The sequence below is a fragment of the Vigna unguiculata genome, chromosome 5 (genome assembly GCF_037176805.1).
Source record: "Vigna unguiculata cultivar grain cowpea cultivar isolate G323 ecotype 2 chromosome 5, ASM3717680v1, whole genome shotgun sequence".
In the NCBI taxonomy this organism is placed as follows: domain Eukaryota; kingdom Viridiplantae; phylum Streptophyta; class Magnoliopsida; order Fabales; family Fabaceae; genus Vigna; species Vigna unguiculata.
This window is the reverse complement of record NC_140796.1, coordinates 40,922,600-40,940,045: the sequence shown is the minus strand read 5'-3', so window position 1 is coordinate 40,940,045 and position 17,446 is coordinate 40,922,600. Positions and strand designations below refer to the sequence as shown.

The window sequence follows — 17,446 nt, the reverse complement described above, 5'->3', positions numbered from 1 at the left end:
ACAATTGCATACAATTTAAGAGTCAAATATATATAAATCAACCAAGTATGTGATGACCAACAAGCAAGACTCTAAGACTCAATTATCCGGATACATATAATCAGTCAAATTCATTGAATGTTTGCACTTCTGGTGGCCTCTATTGCTATGTAGAGCCATTGCCAATGGGTTTCACCCTACCACGCACAAGGTTAGCCTTCAAACATCTAAGGCCATTATCCTGCCAAAGACTAGGGTCTCCTGCTACTCTCACCATTTGAGTCAGTACACTCTACGTGAGACTCACTAACTCTTTAGAGTTTCAGAATGCAATCCTTACTTGAATCCTTACTAAATTATATAATGAGGCACCACCACAAAACCTTCGTGGAATTATGTCCTAACCATGAGGCACCACCATAAGTTCCCACTGAAAGGGGTCATGGAATTACGTCTTGACCATGAGGCACCACCATGAGATCTCTCCATGAGATTCATGGAATTACGTCCTAAACCATACCAAAAATCAAGTCTCACCAACCAACATAAAGTTATCATGCATACCAATCTCTAGCAGAAATTTGGGTGAGGTTCTGCTATTCTCGCCTAGGCGAGACGAGCTCGTTTGGGCGAAAATATCAGTTCTCGTCCCCTGTTCACATATACATGGCAGCACACCAATCCAAAACAATATTCAGTTCATTTTAATACGAACCCAAGCATCAACTAGGCATATTAATCATGAAACAGAAGCAAAGCAACCAACATACTACAAAAACGTGAAAACCCTAGCTTCCCTTACTTGGAAAATGCTAGCCAAAAGACTCTAACACCTAAGCCAACGAACACAACAGCTCCAAAAGCAGATTCATGAGCTGGAAATAGTGGAACAGATTCAAAACGAGGTTACCAAGGTGAACCCTAGTTAGAATCACGACAACAGAGCTAGAAACAAAGAAGGTACAGGTTAAGAACCAACTTACATGAGAAGGAAATGGACTCGAGCTCGCTTGAAGATGAATGATGTTCAAACCCTACCAGAGCTCTATTGAGGGAAAAGAAAGTGAGCAAGGGATTGATTTTGTAAAGTGAGCAGAAAGTGAGAGGGTTAGACTAGTTTAGGGGTTTTGGGTACCCTACGAGCCAACCTTAGGCCCAATTGATTAGGGTAGAGCCTTAAACATTGGGGCAGAATTAAGTGGGCCTTACAAAAACAACATTGTGTCACGTGGCAGTGATAATGACAATGTGACGTGGTAGTTAGTGTGACGTGGTAGTGGTAATGCCACGTGTCACTGTCAATACCACGTCATTGACTTAATCTCAATTTGGTTCCTATATCTGTTATTTTAATTTTAATTTAGTCCTTATACTTCCTATATTTGTTATGATTTAATTTCAATTTAGTTCTAAGTTTTGTTAAAAATGAACCAATTTCGTTTCTCTCCGAATTAATAACAAATTTAATTTCTATAAAAATGTTATACTAATACTTTTATTAAAATTGATATTTTTATAAAATAAGATTAAGTTTATTTAAATTTTTAATTTACATTTAGCCTTATTTTTTTTATTATAAATTTAAATTTATTTAAAAATTATATTTCCAAAAACATATTACATCATACTTTAATATTATTTTTTATTTGAATTTATATTTCAAACAATTATATATAAAATTATTTGAAATATAATTTTTTCGAAATATAAATTTCAAATATCGTTGAAATAAAGTTTAATTCAAAATAAATTTAGTAAATAAAATGTTGACATGATTTTAGCTAAAATATAAATATAAAGAATAATTCAATATAATTTATTAATTTTTTTAAACTTCTCATATTGATAGATTGTTATCTAGATTAATATAAATTAGTTTCAAAATTTCACATTTCCAATACTAAATTGAACTTAAAATATAAGGCTTTTACACTTTTTAATTTTATATTGTTATAAATAAATAAGTTTCACTTATAAGTAATTCTACTTAAGCCTAATTAGTTATATTATGTAAAATATAATAAAAATTATATAATGACATTTATATTCAGACTCTTTTGCACGGAAAATAATTAGAGAAGAAAATGTCTAATAAATTAAAGGTAATTTTTTTAATAAGTAGAAAAATAAATGGTTTTTAACGTGAAAAAAAAAATCTCTTTGTAGATAATTTAGTTTCTATGAATAGTTTAGTGATCATGTACAATGTCTAATAATTAAATTCATTATAAATTTATCATTAAAATAGCTTAAGTTTCACAGCCATGTAAAAATTATTTTTTATTCAAATTATTAGATCAAATAGTGCTTGTAAATTTAAAATTAAAATAAGTTAGCTAATATAAAATGTTGACATGATTTTATAGAACTGTCAATACGGGTCATCCGACCCAATCCGGCTCGGCCCGCGACGGGTTGGCCACTTAGTGGGTCAACCCAACCTGATTCACTTATTAGCGAGCCAACAAAATTAGAACCTGACCCGACCCACCACGGGTTGGCGGGTTAAACGAGTTGGCTCACTAGCTCACTTAATTAAAAAAAAAAAACACATTTTTTTTTCTTCAATCTCAAGAAAATTAAATTATAATTCCGATTAAAATCTAAATAAACTTCGGTACAATCCAAATAAAATCCCAAATTATGTTAAACTCCAAATACAAACCAAAATCACAAAAATATAAATTACTATCTAACATCAAATCATTCTTATCACTTATCAAACTATAGTATTAGAGTCTTGAATGGATAAATCCACAACATTTTCATCTCTTAAAGCATCTTCTTTATCCCCATCTACAATAAAACAAGAAAAAAATAATGTTAACTAATAATATTAAAAGATTAAGTATTAAATAATTAAATTAATTTTACAATACTAACAATAATATTACCTGTTAATTCAAAACCACATATATATATATATATATATAATATGCATATATAATATATGTGTATATATATATATATATTATATATATAATATATATATATATATATATATATATATAAATTTAATATTTAAAATTTATTGACGGGTTGGTGAGCCAATCCGGCTTATCACGTGTTCAATCTGAATGAGTCAGGTTCTGAGTGGGTTGGGTTCATTTTTTTCAATCCAACCCGACCCGAACCCGTGATGAGCCCAGGCTCGCAGGTTATAACCCATTTTGACGGCTCTATGATTTTATAACTAAAATTTAAATATAAAGTATAATTCAATATAATTTATTAATTATTTTTAAACTTCTCATATTGTTAGATTGTTATCTAGATTATTATAAATTATGTTTAAACTTTTACAATTCCAATACTAAATTGAACATCAAATATAAAGCAAGTTTTAATCATAAATAAATAAATTTTAATCTTATTTTCAATTTATCATAAACACAAACATTTCTATGTACATCCTCACAGACTTACAACACACCTTCATTCCCACATAAGTATTCCTATTTAAGATAATTAATTATATTATGAAATATACTAAAATTATAATAAAGACATCACTAGTGCAGTGAGGGCTTTTGGCCCCGGTTACTTTCGTGATTCTGCCTCGGTTTTAGAACCGAGGCATATTGGGGCGAGGCCAAAAGGCACCTCCTTTTGGCCTCGGTTATCACCCGAGGCCATAGCGTCTGTTTTCTGCCTCGGGTCTGAAAGAACCGAAGCCATAGCGTCTGTTTCGTCTTCGTAGTGGTGGCTATGGCTTCTGCTGCTGTTCTGGCTCATTCTCGCTCACCGTTGCAGTGGTGATGATGACGCGCTATTGTAGTGGTTTCTGCTGTTTCGCATGGATCTGTGTGGTGCGAAATTGCACGTCTGGTGAAGATGACTCGCGTTCCCATGGTGGTGTTGTGTGAGGATGCGCTGGTTTCATTGCAGGTGCTGATGGCAGGTCACGGTGGTGCGAGGTGTTGCCATGGTTGTCACTGGTTCTGTTGCAGAGAACACAATGCATTGTGAGGTCCGTGAATGGTGCAGCTGCGGTGGTGGTGGTGGCAACGAAGTTCGCGTAGAGTTTTCAAACTGACCCGCATCGGGAGGTGATTTGCAATCGGTGAACCTGGACAGCGCGACGGAGGCGACGACGCACGACTATTGATGGCAGATGCTGGTCGGCGACGGAGGCGGAGCGTGATGGTGGTGGTAGAGCGAAGAAATTCGCGCAGAGAGAAGAGAGTTTGGGAGACGATGAATAGTAGTTAGGGTTCGCGAATTGGAAATTTTAACAAACTTTATGGCCTCGGTTCAATTAATAACCGAGGCCAAAAGCCCCCTTTACTGCCTCGGTCCTTAAAGAACCGAGGACAAAAGCCTGATGCTGACTTTATGGCCTCGGTTCAATTAATAACCGAGGCCAAAAGCGCCCTTTACTGCCTCGGTCTTTAAAGAACCGAGGCCAAAAGCCTGATGCTGGTGGCATTTGAAAACTGGGCTGCCTTATATGCTTCGGTTCATTTGTAACCGAGGCCTAAAGCCCCATTTATTGCCTCGGTCCTTAAAGACCCGAGGCAAAAAGCCTGACGAAATTGCAAAAATGCCACCGCCTCCTTATAGGCTTCGGTTCAGCTGTAACCGAGGCCTATAAGGCGAAGTAAAATGTCAAATCTGCACTAGTGCATCTATAATCAGATTATTTGCATGCAAAATAATCAAAGAAGAAAATGTCTAATAAACTAAAGGTAACTTTTCCTTAATTAGTATAAAAATAAATGTTTCTAACCTGAAAAAGGAAAAATTTTCTGTGTAATTTATTTTCTATGAATAGTTATGATCATGTAGAACATCTAATATTTAAATTGATTAAAAATTTGACATTAGAAGATCTTAACATTACCATATTCAAATCATTACATCAAATATTGCTAGTAAATTTTAATTTAAAATAAATTTGGTAATAAAAAATGTTGACATCATTTTAACTAAATTTAAATATAAAGCATAATTCAGTATAATTTTTTAATTTTCTTTTTTAAACTTCTCATATTATTAGATTGTTATCAATATGAATTATTTTCAAACTTTTACAATTCCAATACTAAATGGAACTTCAAATATAAGGCTTTTACACTTTCTAATTTTTATATTGTAATAAATAAATAAGTTTCAAATCATTTTCAATTTATTATACACACAAACATTCGCACAAATGAAAATCCCTTATATCACCATACACCCTTATTTGTTCATAAGGATTTCTACTTAAGCGTAATTAATTATATTATGTAATATCATTAATTATGACTTAAAATATAATAAAATTATATAATGACATTTATAATCAGATCATTTGCATGAAAAAAATTAGATAAGAAAATGCCTAAAGCTAAAGGTAACTTTTTAATTAGTAGAAAAATGAATGTTTTCTAACATGATCAAAAATATTCTCTACGTAGATAATTTATTTTCTCTGAATAGTTTAATTATCATGTACAACATCTAATAATTAAATTGACTAGAAATTTGTCATTAGAAGAGATTAAGTTCCATTACCATGTAAAACTTTTTTTTTATTCAAATCATTACATCTAATAGTGGATGTAAATTTTTATTTAAAATAAATTTGGCATAATTTATTAATTTTTTTAAACTTCTCATTTTTAGATTGTTATCAAGATTATTATAAATTGTTTTTAAACTTTTAACGATTGCAATACTAAATTGAACTACAAATATATTAGGTTTTCTCAGTTTTTAATTTTTATATCGTTATAAATAAATAAATTTCAATGTTATTTCTAATTTATTACACACAAACATTCCTCTATGTACATCCTTACACACTCACAACCACCCAACACACATGAACATCTCTCTTCTATTAATATCCACACAACCTTATTCACTTCTAACTATTTCTATTTAAACGTAATTAATTATATTATGGAATTTCATTAATTATGACTAAAAATATAATAAAAATTATGTAGTGACATTCATAATCAGATTATTTTCATGCATAATAATTAGGGAAGAAAATGCCTAATAAGCTAAAGGTAACTTTATTTAATTAGTAGAAAAATAAATTTAAAATGATAAAAAAAGTTTCTCTTTGTAGATAATTTATTTTCTATGAATAGTTTAATTATCATATACAACATTTAATAATTAATTTGATTAGGAATTTATCATTAGAAGAGCTTAAGTTACATTACCATGTAAAACTTATTTTTTATTCAAACCATTACATCAAATACTGCTTGTAAATTTTAATTTACAAATTTACATTAAGTTTGGTAATATAAAATGTAGACATGATTTTAACTAATATGTAAATATAAAGCATAAATCAGTATAATTTATTATTTATTTTTTAAACTTTTCATAATGTTAGATAGTTATCTAGATTGTTATAAATTATTTTCAAACTTCTACAATTTCAGTACTAAACTGAACTTCAAACATAAGGCTTTTACACTTTTTAATTTTTAAATTGTTATAAATAAAAAAATTTCAATATGATTTTCAATTTATTACACATATAAACATTCCTCTATGTACATCCTTACACACTCACAACCACCCCAACACACATGAAAATCCCTATATGTAGAGCAAAAACTTTACGGGTATCAAATTATATTTTTTATATATAAATTATTATTTTTTTAATTTTAAAAGAATCTTTATTCTCTCTTCATTTCTTTTACTCAAAACAAGCACATATAGTAGTAGAACTAAAAAAAATGACTATCATTCATTATCATATCATAAAATAACTATAAAAAACTATCATTAAATGTCAAAGATTACTTTTAGTGAGAGTGCTCCTCTAAGCTCTATCAATGACTTAAAATCTTCAATAGTTAAATCAAAATTAAAGCTTTTTTGCAATATTTCTTTCAATATAGACTAGTATAATACTTGCTAAAGAATTTCGAAATTCATTATATATAACTCTGAACTTTAGAGAGGTTTTTTTTTTCACATTTCTTCAATTTTTGAACTCATAAAATTTCTCAAGTTTAGTTTATGTAGATGCATTTTTTTCATCTTCATTGTAAAAGGAAACAATTCGTTTACCCTAAACCCTAAACCACATGTATAAGGAAAATAAATTGCTTAAAAAACAAAGGTAGAAAATGATCTTACTCAGAAAAGAAGTTGTTCGATTCAAAATGGTTCTTAAATATTCAATTTCAATGTGGTGGAACTTGATTTTGAAAATAATAAAAGATTGAAATTGAAAGTTGAGATAGAGAAAAGAGGTGAGAAAGAGACAAAGGTATAGAAGAGACGGAAACAAAAAAGAGAAGAAAAAAAATTACAAAAGGGGAAAATGCCGTTTTCAAGTTAAAAGATACAATATTATGTTTTATGTTAATTATGAAAACATAACTTCTATTGTTTATTATAAAAAATATATCGTCTATTGTTTATTAAGAAAACATAAACATGTTTGATATTGTTGATATTGTTTATAACAATATCTTTATTTATATTTGGTTGTTATATATATATATATATATATATATATATATATATATATATATATATATATATATATATATTTATATTTGTATCACTCTTTATTATAAATATATTCATCTTATGTGTATTTTAGACCCAAGAAAAATCAACATTGTACAATTTTTCTCTATATTTAACAATAATAGTATAAAAATATAATTTTAAAATATATTTAAAAAAACAAAATAAAAGAAAGTTTGAGGGAGTCGTGACTAGAAATGTCAAAAAAATTTGAACCCGCAGGTATCTGCGGATAATACCTGCAACAGGTAAGAAATGAATATTGTAAATGGATATCTGCGGGTAACGGGTATGGGTATTTTTTATACCCGCATGTTAATGGGGCGGGTACGGGTATTGTAAGGCCCACAAATTTCATTATCTTTATTATGCCCTAAATTCAAGAGGCTGCCCCAAATGTAATGGGCCTAAGGGCTGGCCCATAGGGTGTCCAAGGCCCCTAAGGCAGCCACACCCTTCTCAATTCCGTCATTCTTGCAAAACGGTACGCTCACACTCTTCCTTCTCTCCTCAGGGCTATGTTAGGGTTTAATCCCAATCTCGATCCAATGAGCTCAGTTTCGTCTTCTTGCTTCGTGTAAGTATTCTACAACTCATATCTCTCTTTTCCATTCGTATGTTCGTATTTCTAGTTAGGGTTTCATCGTACACTTGTTTTAAAACTTGCTCCGCTATTCTTTTCCAGCTCGTTAATATGTTCTTGGAGCTGTTGTGTCCGCTGTTGGAGTCGAACTCTTCTTCTAGCTCTTTCCAGGTAAGGGAAGCTAGGGTTCACTCTTGTATTACTTTTTTTTCTGCTTGTGTTACTGCTATTTCACTATGGTATTTCTTATGTGCTGCTGTGAACTTATGAAATGCATTATTGGGCTATTTGGATCTTGTTCGTGGGGTTGTGCATGAGAGAACAATGGTGAGCATTGTTTTCTTGCCCAAGCGATCATGTCTCGCCTAGGCGAGACTAACAGGGGCTCGCTTTGGTTTTTTTGCGTGAGCTGTCACTTGAGCGACGAGCCTCTATTTTGAGCGAGGCACAATCTTGCTCAAGCGAGGAGGGCTCGCCTAAGCGAGCGAGCGCAGGAAGCCACTATTCCCCTTCTCGAGCCCTCGCCTAGGCGAAGGGAGCTCGCATGAGCGAGAATACTCTCTCGCCTGAGCGAGACCCTTCTGCTTGAGCGAGGAGCTGGGTGAGGAGTGCGTTGGTTCTGTGGTTTCTTTGTTTTTGGATGTTGGTCATATGTTTGGACTGATTATACATTTTAAAGCATGAATTGAGTGATTTTGTATGAGCACGATGAATTATGGTTTGTGACTTATGAATTTAACATGATTTGGGTATGATGCATGTGTGGAATGATTCATGGGTTAAAGGTGATGAATTTGGCATGGTTTTGGAATGGAAAATGATTGAAAGTTGGTTATAAATGTTGGCATGAGAATTATATTCATGCTAGTACATATTGGATGGTTAAACATGATCGGTATGTGATTAGGGCGTAATTCCATGAATCTCTAGGTGAGACTTCATGGTGGTGCCTCAGTTGGTCGTGACGTAATTCCATGACCCCTGTTAGTGGGAGTTCATGGTGGTGCCCCATCTATATAATTTAGTAAGGATTCAAGATAAAGTTGCATCCTTACGCTCTAAGGAGTCGATTAGTCTTACATAAAGCGGACTGACTCTTGTGGTGAGAGTAACAGGAGACCTGAAACCCATTAAGGGCTAACCTTGTGTGTGGAGGTTGAAACATTGTAACACTTAGCTCGGGGGAGAGCAGCTTGGTAGAGCAGGGAAGTCCACCACAAGTGCAAACATCCGTTGAATCCGACTAATTATATGTATCCGGATGAGTCGAGTCTGAGTCTTAGTGTATTGTTTGCAAGTCATAACATGATTAGATGATGCATGTATATTTGACGTTGAAAGTGTATATAATTATATAATAAATCCTTTTTCGCTCTAGCTTACCCTTTTGCTTGTTGTATGTTTTGTGGTGTGGATCTCTCTCTTTGTGATGATCATCAATTTATTGATGTGAGCAGATGCGAGAAATACTCGTGGTCAACAGGGCGATGGTGGCTCCGTTGCTTAGTCATCTAGACTTAGGCTCTATCCATTATGTCTTTCTTAGGGCTACTGTCCATGTATTGCCTAGTCTTTTGAATCTTATTTTGTTTATTGATTGGATTTTGTACCCTATCTTGTATTGGCATCATGGTGTGTCTCAGGATTTCCTTTTATAAATCTTTGGATATCTTTAAGGAGTGATTTTATACTCCGGACCTTTGCTCGTAATATTATATTGTGTGACGTGTCATTTAAGTAAGTCTATTTATTAAATGGGACATTACAAATATCATAGTATCCGTACCCGCTAATTTAAATTAAAAAAAAAACATGATTAAAATATTAACATATTGATTTTGAATGAGTTATTTTTTTATCAATTAGTTTAAGAAAAATAATCTTTGTAAACTAACATTTAACACTATTCAAAATGGATTATTTGGACTTTGTTTGAAATGTATCAATGTCATGTATTGCATTTTATTTGAATTTACGATTAAAATATGTTGTTAAATTTTTTTTTTAAATACCCGCGGGTACCCGTGGATATCTGTGGATACTAAAAAATTATGTGGATACCCGTATAAGGGATACCCGACGGATATAAATACGGATACGAGACAGATATTTATTCAGCGGATAAGGTAAAAAGAAGCTACTATCCGTACCCTACCCGTCTCATTAACATCCTTAGTCGTGACTCCCTTTAGTCATTAAGAAGAATTGTACTTGACTCTGTGTATATCACCACACACTCTCGTTCATCATAAATATTCCACTTAAGTATAATTAATTATATTATGGAATATAATTAATTATGACTAAAAACATAATAAAAATTTACATAGTAACATTTATAGTCAAATTATTTCCATGAAAAATAACTAGAGAAGAACATGTCTAATAAGCCAAAGGTAACTTTTCTTGAATTAGTAGAAAAATAAATGTTTTGTAACATGAAAAAGAAAAACTCTTTATACAACATCCATTAATTAAATTGATTAGAAATTTATCATTACTAGAGCTTAAGTTTCATTACGGTGCCTATTTATAAGGAAAGAAACTTATGTTTCATTCAAATCATTTCATCAAATAGTGCTTGTAGAAGGAGTACAGAAAGGAAACTCAGAACACTTTTATCCATGTGTCACTTATATACATATATACTCAACTAAATAAAAACAAAAATATCACTCTTACAAATATTTATCAAATGATATCCATATATGTCAATCAGATATTGTCAATAAAATAATATCTATAATTATAGATAATTATGTCTATAGATAACCTAAGAAAATATCTCCTAATTAATAATAATAATAAATAATAATAATAATAATAATAATATATCACTAATTTTAACTAAAATTTAAATATAAAACCTAATTGAGTATACTTTTTTATTTTTTAAACTTCTCATGTTAGATTGTTATCTAGATTATTATAAATTATTTTCAGAATTTTACAATTCCAAAATTGAACTTCAAATATAAGTTTTTTACACTTTTTAATTTTTATATTGTTCTAAATAAATAAATTTCAACTTCATTTTCAATTTATTAGGCACACAAACATCCCTATATGTACATCTTCACATACATGAACATTCCTCTATGTATATCCCACATACCACCACCCACTCACGTGGATGAATGTAGTCACCCTCGTCGATATGTACACATGTATTCACATACGCACAAGTATTCGTATTCACATATCCACAAGTTTTCGCACATACACACACTCCATCCACCGACACACCTCCTCACACATACATCCCATGCTCTCACACATGCATATCACACATGTTTACGAACACATATAATTTAACAATAGTAATAAATGCTTCTTACTATTTTTTTTTTCAGTACATAATGTTTTTTAGTATATCAATTTTATCATCTATAAACCTTTTACTAAATGTACCATAAATCTCACTTTCTTTTCTCTCATTTCTTTTTCTTTTCACCTATCCCAATCGAAACAAAATCTAAATATCTTTTGATTTCTATAAATTATTGTTTTTGTTTTTATTACATATATATATATATATAACTACTTTTTTTATTATATATCCTTAATCTAATTAATATGAAGTGAATAATTAATTAATATAATAATTCATAAATATTTATTGAAGTAAGGAAAAGAGTGTTTCATTTAAAATTATATTAAAAATAGGGTCTGTTAATCAGTACTCTTAGAACATTGGGTAAGGATAATTAATATATATTGAATTTTGTAAAAAATTTATAGTTAACTGTGATAATAAATAAAATCTGACCTAATAATTACTAATGCAGTTTCATGACAAAAATGTCCTTAAATGTTGTACAAAGATGCTTTATAATTTATTTAGTGTTAACCATAAAAGTTAAAAAATAATTAAATAATAAAATAACTATATTTTAATGTTTTAATGTTGTTAAAAATTAAAATATAATTAAACATAAAAAAGTTAAATTAATATAAAAACAAAAAATAAATAGTGTTAAATATCTTAAAAGTTAAAAAAATAAAAATAAAATATCAATTTGAAACTTAATTTTTTTTCTCTAACTTGATAACCTTTTGCAATATCTCTATTAACTTAATAAAATCATCTGTATTAAAAATACAAACAATATTTTAACATCTAAAATTATTAATTATAAATATACAAATTTAGCATATAAAATAATTTAATTATCTAAATCTTTAGTAGAGACCTTACAAATTCCAAAATATTTAATTTGTATCAGAATTGTTTAAAAATCTCAAAGGATAATTTTGTATTTATAAAATCTGTTACATACATTTATATTATTTCAATTAATAGACTTAATTATTTCAACTTTCAATGTAAAAATAATAAAATTATATTAATTATTTCTTAAAAATATTCTTGTTTTAAACTGGAAAATGACAAACTACTGTTATAAAGACATAGAGTTAATATTGAAGAGGTGATGCGTCAGATTATTATTAAATTCAGCAGTTATGATTAACCCAGATTTGGGAAACCGAAACTTTCCACAAAGACAACCATAATATAAAACTTTGACATTTATAAATAAACTTGTACTTTCAACAATAAGTAACACCTTTTCTTTAGAAAAATGAAACGTAAATCACATCACGTGATAAAATTAAAGGCCAGCAATAACTTCTATTTGATGCAGCAACTATATACACAAATAGTCTGTCTCTGTATTATTTTCATTAAAGCTACCACTAGAAATGCACATAGGACCAACCCCACATGTTTTTATTTTATTTATATAAACCAACGTTAACATTCACGCGCTCTCAACACATTGTCTGATGCAATTTGAAATGAAGTTCACATTGTGGTTGTGTCCTCTGCTACTAGGCTCAGCTTTTGTATGGGCAGTGGCACCTCCTCCACCATCCCAAGGTTGCGATTTTTCTGAGGGAAAATGGGTCGTTGATGAACCCTCTTCCCACCCTCTCTATGATGCTTCAGGGGACTGTCCTTTCATTGGCCAAGGATTTGATTGCTTAAGAAATGGAAGACCAGATAAAGAGTACCTCAACTATAGATGGAAACCCTCTGGTTGTGACCTTCCAAGGTAATGTGTTTCAGTTTTGTTAGTAGTTTGGAGTTCTCATTCATCAAGTTGTTTTAGTTTAATTTGTAGTTTTGAGTTCCATCTTTTTAATGTTGTGTTGCATTAAACATTTGATGTCCAGAGTTTATGATATATTTTAAATGGCAGCATTGTTTTTTTCTGACTTCCAAGCTGGCACCATGAAGTTCAAATTTGAATTTTTTTTTCTTCCCTCCCCAAATGGTGTTATTGGTGATAGGTTTGATGGGAAGAAGTTTTTGGAGAGAAACACGGGAAAGAAGATAATGTTTGTGGGGGACTCCATAAGTAACAACATGTGGCAGTCACTCACTTGTTTGCTTCACATTGCTGTCCCGAACTCAACTTACACTTCAACAAGTCAGACACAGCAACTTTCTGTGTTTTCGTTTCCGGTATTGGTTTTTTTTCTGTTTACAGAGGAAAGTGTTGAGCCTTTGTAGTTTTTTGATTGGTTTATGATTTGGTTCAACTTTTGGGACATTGTAGGAGTACAAAGCTTCAATCATGTGGTTGAAAAATGGGTTCCTAGTGGATTTGGTTATTGACAAAGAAAAAGGGAGGATTTTGAAGTTGGACAGCATTAGCTCTGGGGACCAGTGGAAAGGAGTTGATGTTTTGATTTTCAATTCTTACCATTGGTGGACTCACACAGGACACTCTCAAGCGTAATGAAACCTTTGATTAGAGCTACCTTTTTGGTGTTTTCTGAGAGGAGGGAGCCATGTGGCTAATGGCTTCACTTTAATGTTTTGTAGGTGGGATTACTTTCAAATAGGGACTGAACTGATCAAGGACATGGATCACATGGAAGCTTTCAAGATTGGACTCACTACTTGGGCTAAATGGGTTGATTCTAACATTGACCCTTCAAAGACTAGAGTTTTGTTTCAGGGCATTGCTGCTTCCCATGTTGAGTAAGCTGATTTCACTTTTATGACTTTGAATTTAACCTTGGCCTAACTCAATCTCAGCCACTACTACCTTATCAAGTGAAAATTGTCCAATCCTTTATCAGTTTTTACTTCAATCATATTAGTAATTGGTGATTTTTAGTTTCTTCAAAAGTGTCTGCATAACTTGACCAATTTTCATGTATGTTATTCATTGTACGAATAAGAAAAAAACCTATATTTGAAAATTCACAAATTGAAAATTCCAGCAAAAAGGGGTGCTTGAGGCAAACTAAACCAGAGGAAGGAGCAGTGGCAGCATATCCTGGTGTAGACATTGTGAAGACAGTAATAAGTAACATGGAAAAAGCTGTGCAATTGCTAGACATCACTGTGCTAACACAACTGAGGAGAGATGGTCACCCCTCTATCTACACAGGGCGTGGCACTTCTTTTGATGACTGTAGTCACTGGTGTTTGGCTGGTGTTCCTGATGCTTGGAATGAAATTTTGTATGCTGTTCTACTTGGAAATTAGTACCTTCATCATGTTTGTTCTTCATTCATCTTACTCTTCATTATTTATTGCCATGGAAGAAACACAGGGCTCCTTTAAATTTGAAAGAGTCCTTCATTGTTTATTGCCCTTGAGGAAATAGGCCATCCATAGGATATTGAAAAAGTGTAGATGTTGAGTGTTGTAACTTGGATTGATCTGAAAGAATAATTGAAGGAAACAAAACTTGAAATAATCATGTGTTACTGGTTGAATTTTGTTGGATATTAAAGTAACAAAATAATATGAAAATTTTTAAATTTGAGATGACATACATTGTTTGGGTGGAAAATCCTGAAAAATTACAGACAAAATCAAAGAAATGTTTTCATCAAGGGAAATTGTAATTACAATATCTCTCTAAATACACACGGAAACTAATTACAGTTTATCTCTTTTAATACGAGAATACACTTTCCTAGAATACTTTTTTTTATTCATTTCTCTAAAATGAAAAGTTACAATTTTGAGACACGCGAAGTTCATAAATGGACTAGTCTAACATGGTTGTAGTCAAAGGACGGCATGGTTATAGTCAAAAAATTAACATGGTTATTAAATGTTTAGGATGAAAAATTTGTCATTATATTATCAAAATCATCCAAATCACAACTTCAATATTACCCAGGTGTAAACACCTTATGTCTTTCCTTGTTTTCACAACTTCAATACTATCCAAATCATCCAAAATCTTGTTGAAATTTACTAGTTGCTCAACTGTTGTTATTGTTTGTCATCTTGAATGAATACATTTTTTTATTCAAACAGAGTCTATGTGATTTTGTAATATATAATGATCAAGCTTTATCCATATTGATGCAATAGTTCTCTCCTTCAAGACTTCCCTAAGTACCTTATACCCAACAAATAGATATACAATACTTCTGACTTTTTTTTATCATGCTAGTCTTCTCCTTGTGATTCAAAAATCCCTAATACAACTTTTATCTTGATCCTCCATAATCCAAAGTTGATCTCACCAGAAAATTCTCAACGTCAAACTTAATGACCAACTCAAAACCTTGTGTTTCTTAAATTTGTTTATTGTTCCCAAAGACAAAAACTTTTAGGTTCACAAAAATCACAAGAAAACACGAAAACAAAAATGAAAGAAAATAATTGTATTATAAAAAAAACTTGTATACACATATTACATATTAGTAAAGTGTACATCATTTCTATGGAGTTTTGCATATTCTCTATGTATAGAACTAAGGGAAAGAAATATTAGAAAACCTTTTTAGACAACTAAGACAACATGATCTAATATAGATGATAGACACATATGATCTACCTAAATTTAACACTATTCGACACTCTATAATAAAGAGTCTTATATACTTTTCATTTTACCATCATGATTTAAAGTCAATACATCACCATTTAAATAACTATATAATATAAGTTAATTATCAATACTATTCACTATTTTTCCCCAGAAATATTTTTTCCTCTTTTATTTACGTGAATAGCATATTGTAAATAAATATTACATTCTTAGCACGCTTTTGGTTTTATGTGGGAATTCGGGTTCTCGAAAATCGAATTCCAGCCTTCATTTTGTCATTTTTATTTTTATTCTCTAGTCAGAATTTGATCCCAGAGACCCGAATTCTGAATTGGGTTTTTATTTATTTTTTTTTTGTTTTTTATATAAATAAATTAGAATTAAGGTTTTTGAATTTTTTTAATAAAATAGATATAAGAGTTAATTATTTTTCCTCTTTGTAAAAAATGTTGCATTAGAGGTTAATTTTTTTAAAAAAAAAATAGATTTGGTATTGTGTTTTTAGTTATTTTAGGTATTATTTGAAAAAATAAAAAATAATTTTTTTTCTTTTTGAATTTGTTGATTTAAAATAGATTTTGTATTGTGTAGTAAGTTATTTTGTGTGTAATTTGAAAATATAAAAGTCAATTTTTTTTTTATAATTTGTGTAGTATTAATTATTTTTAATAGATGTTTATAAATATTGAAATTATAGTTTTCTTTAATTTTGGATAATTTTTAAAAATTGTATATTTTAAACATTTCAAATTTGTAAAAAATAATTTAAAAATGGAGGAAATAACTAAAATAATTTAAAACCATTTCATTATTGTATTATAAATAATTTATTTATTTATTTTTGGTTTATATAAAATAAGTAACAATAAAAGATAATAAGAAAAGATGTACCATTGAATTGAATCAAGTATAAATTTATTAAACACAATTAAGAGTACAACATAAATTAAGTGGTTTGATGTGGATCATTTAAGTGCAGGGTTATTAGGACACTGATTTCTTGTGTGTCCTTCAGTTCTACAATAGGAACACTTTCTTGATTGTCTTCCTTCCTTAATGTCCATCTCAGTCCTAATTCTACTTGATTTAGGACGACCCATCTCGCTCCTTTTTGTGGCAGGATGAGGCCAAACTTGTGGCCCTTGGTATGGTGGCCAATATTCTTCATGTCTTAACTCGTCAAATAAATTGTCATATACTTTCATGATGACATCCAACCTATAATGGGGACTTATGTACATGTTGAAGTCATGATGTGCATGCTTGCAAGCTGCAATAACATATGAACATGGTAGATGTATTTTTTGAAACTTTCCACAATCGTACCACCTTTCATCTAATCTGACTACAAATTTTCTTGCAAGACGTACTTCTCTGGGATTCACAATCTTCTCCACTCTGAATCTTGTGGTATTTCTATCAAATTCAACGACATGGTGCGTGTTTGACTTGGAGTCCGTATCTTGTAGGAAGTTGGTCGCATATTCAGAGTACACATGACTAGCACTAACCATTGCAGTTATTTGCCTACCTCTTTTCGTGAAGTATGTGTTGCACCTGGTGTACGTGGCCAATA

The 17,446-nt window shown here is 30.7% G+C and overlaps 2 protein-coding genes across 2 annotated transcripts; one reads left to right on the top strand and one right to left on the bottom strand.

Annotated features, from left to right (window-relative positions):
* Positions 1-12,820: 12,820 nt before the first annotated feature.
* Positions 12,821-14,781, top strand: LOC114184173 (protein trichome birefringence-like 42). Its single transcript, XM_028071440.2, has 5 exons — positions 12,821-13,116; positions 13,355-13,529; positions 13,624-13,802; positions 13,893-14,051; positions 14,297-14,781. The coding sequence occupies exons 1-5, from the start codon at positions 12,848-12,850 to the stop codon at positions 14,562-14,564; spliced, it is 1,050 nt and encodes a 349-aa protein (XP_027927241.1). The 5' UTR covers positions 12,821-12,847; the 3' UTR covers positions 14,565-14,781.
* A 2,054-nt stretch (positions 14,782-16,835) lies between these two features.
* Positions 16,836-17,384, bottom strand: LOC114184647 (uncharacterized). The gene has a single exon (XM_028071963.1). The coding sequence runs from the start codon at positions 17,382-17,384 to the stop codon at positions 16,836-16,838; it is 549 nt and encodes a 182-aa protein (XP_027927764.1).
* Between the last annotated feature and the right edge of the window lie 62 nt (positions 17,385-17,446).